The sequence below is a fragment of the Priapulus caudatus genome, unplaced genomic scaffold (assembly GCF_000485595.1).
Source record: "Priapulus caudatus unplaced genomic scaffold, Priapulus_caudatus-5.0.1 Scaffold531, whole genome shotgun sequence".
NCBI classification, from domain to species: Eukaryota; Metazoa; Priapulida; class Priapulimorpha; order Priapulimorphida; family Priapulidae; genus Priapulus; species Priapulus caudatus.
In genome coordinates, this window is record NW_014577592.1 from 217941 (window position 1) to 219474 (window position 1534).

General features: G+C 48.5%; 1 protein-coding gene across 1 annotated transcript in view; it reads left to right on the top strand.

Annotated features, from left to right (window-relative positions):
- Positions 1-1534, top strand: part of LOC106811357 (calsyntenin-1-like) — a 19272-nt gene that overhangs the window by 14148 nt on the left and 3590 nt on the right. Inside the window, exon 9 of the mRNA XM_014814943.1 lies at positions 533-678. Within this exon, the coding sequence (XP_014670429.1) occupies positions 533-678 (146 nt within the window). The remainder of the gene's footprint in view (positions 1-532; positions 679-1534) is intronic.

A 1534-nucleotide genomic window follows, 5' to 3' on the forward strand; every position in this document is an offset into this window, starting at 1 on the left:
TAGAGAGAGAGAGAAAGCATTAGAGAGAGAGAGAAAGCATTTAGAGAGAGCGAGAGAGCGTGCGTGAGAGAGAGGGGGAGAGGGAGGGTGACAGGGAGAGAGGAGAAATTTGCAAGGGAGAGAGAGCACAAGTTAGAGAAAGCGTCCCAGACTCTGTGACTCTCTGCCTTGCTCTCAGTATTTCCACATTGTTAAATTGACTACGTCACGAATTTTCTATGGTGTATATTTGAAAAAATTTGTTGCCATTTTTTTACATGAAAAGTAAGTACTAACGGGACTAAATGTATCGTCAAATATCAACGTTTTGATATTATGATCCTGACATTAATTGCTTGCTATGGGGTATGTATGAGTCACGAGTGTATGTTTACATTGAACAATTATAGTAAAAAAGGAAGTATAATGCAGCAATTTAATCATAAAAAGTGAACAGTATTACTTACATTTTGTGAAAAAGTGGAAATGTTTTGTTTACTTTTACTATTAACGGTGACGTAATCACTTTAACGATACTCACTGTGTGACGCAGGTGTTGACAAGGTCTACAACTATGAGGATGTGTTGCGTCAGGTCAACTACTACAACAACCGACCTGCGTTCTACCTCAGCCGCACCTTCAAACTCAAGTGCAGCGAGCTGAACGGTCGATTCAACAGCAACGAGTTCAGAATGGAGGTAGGGACGATCAGTCATTGCAGCCACACACTGCCACGCACACACACACGCACGCACGCACGCACACGCACNCGTTGGCAAGGCAGTATGACACGTTGATACGCTGAAATTTCACGGTCGTGGAACCTGGCCCGGAAAACCTCTTTGTAAACCTCTGCAAAAACGGTTTATAACAAAAACCTATATTGTAACGCCCGTAGGAGTGTCAGTTCTCTTATTGCTGCTCGTGGCAGTGGAGGGAGATGCTGCCAGCTTCACTTGTCTCCGTCAACGCGTGTCGTTACCATGGTTACAGACGAAGCGAGCATTCTGGAGCACCAGCTGGACAGCTGCGTGATCATGGTGGATTCGCCGAGCCTCGACCCAGACCAGGAATATTTCACTGTGCCGACAAACCTGATGGTAGAGCTGGGACTCGACTCTAAGCAAACACAGGATGGGCTCATCATAGCCGGTGAGCAGAAAGCAAGAGAGAGGTGGAGGGAGGGAGGGAGGGAGGAGAGAGGAAGGGTGGGTGGGTTGGGAGGGAGGAGAAGGAGAGAGGAAGGGTGGGAGGGTGGGAGTTACGGGAGGGAGAGAGGAAGGGTGGGAGGGATGAAGGGAGGGAGGAGAGAGGAAGGGTGGGAGGGATGGAGGGAGGGAGGAGAGAGGAAGGGTGGGAGGAAGGGAGGGTGGGAGGGAGGAAAGGTGAGAAAGAGAGCCAAATAGAGCGACCACAGGCGAGAGAGTGAAAGATGAGAAGAGAGAGATAGAAAGAGAGAGGGAGTGACAGGGAGAGAGAGAGAGGGAGTGACAGGGAGAGAGAGAGAGAGAGAGAAGCTATAGAGAGAGAGAAGAAGCTATAGAGAGAGCGAGA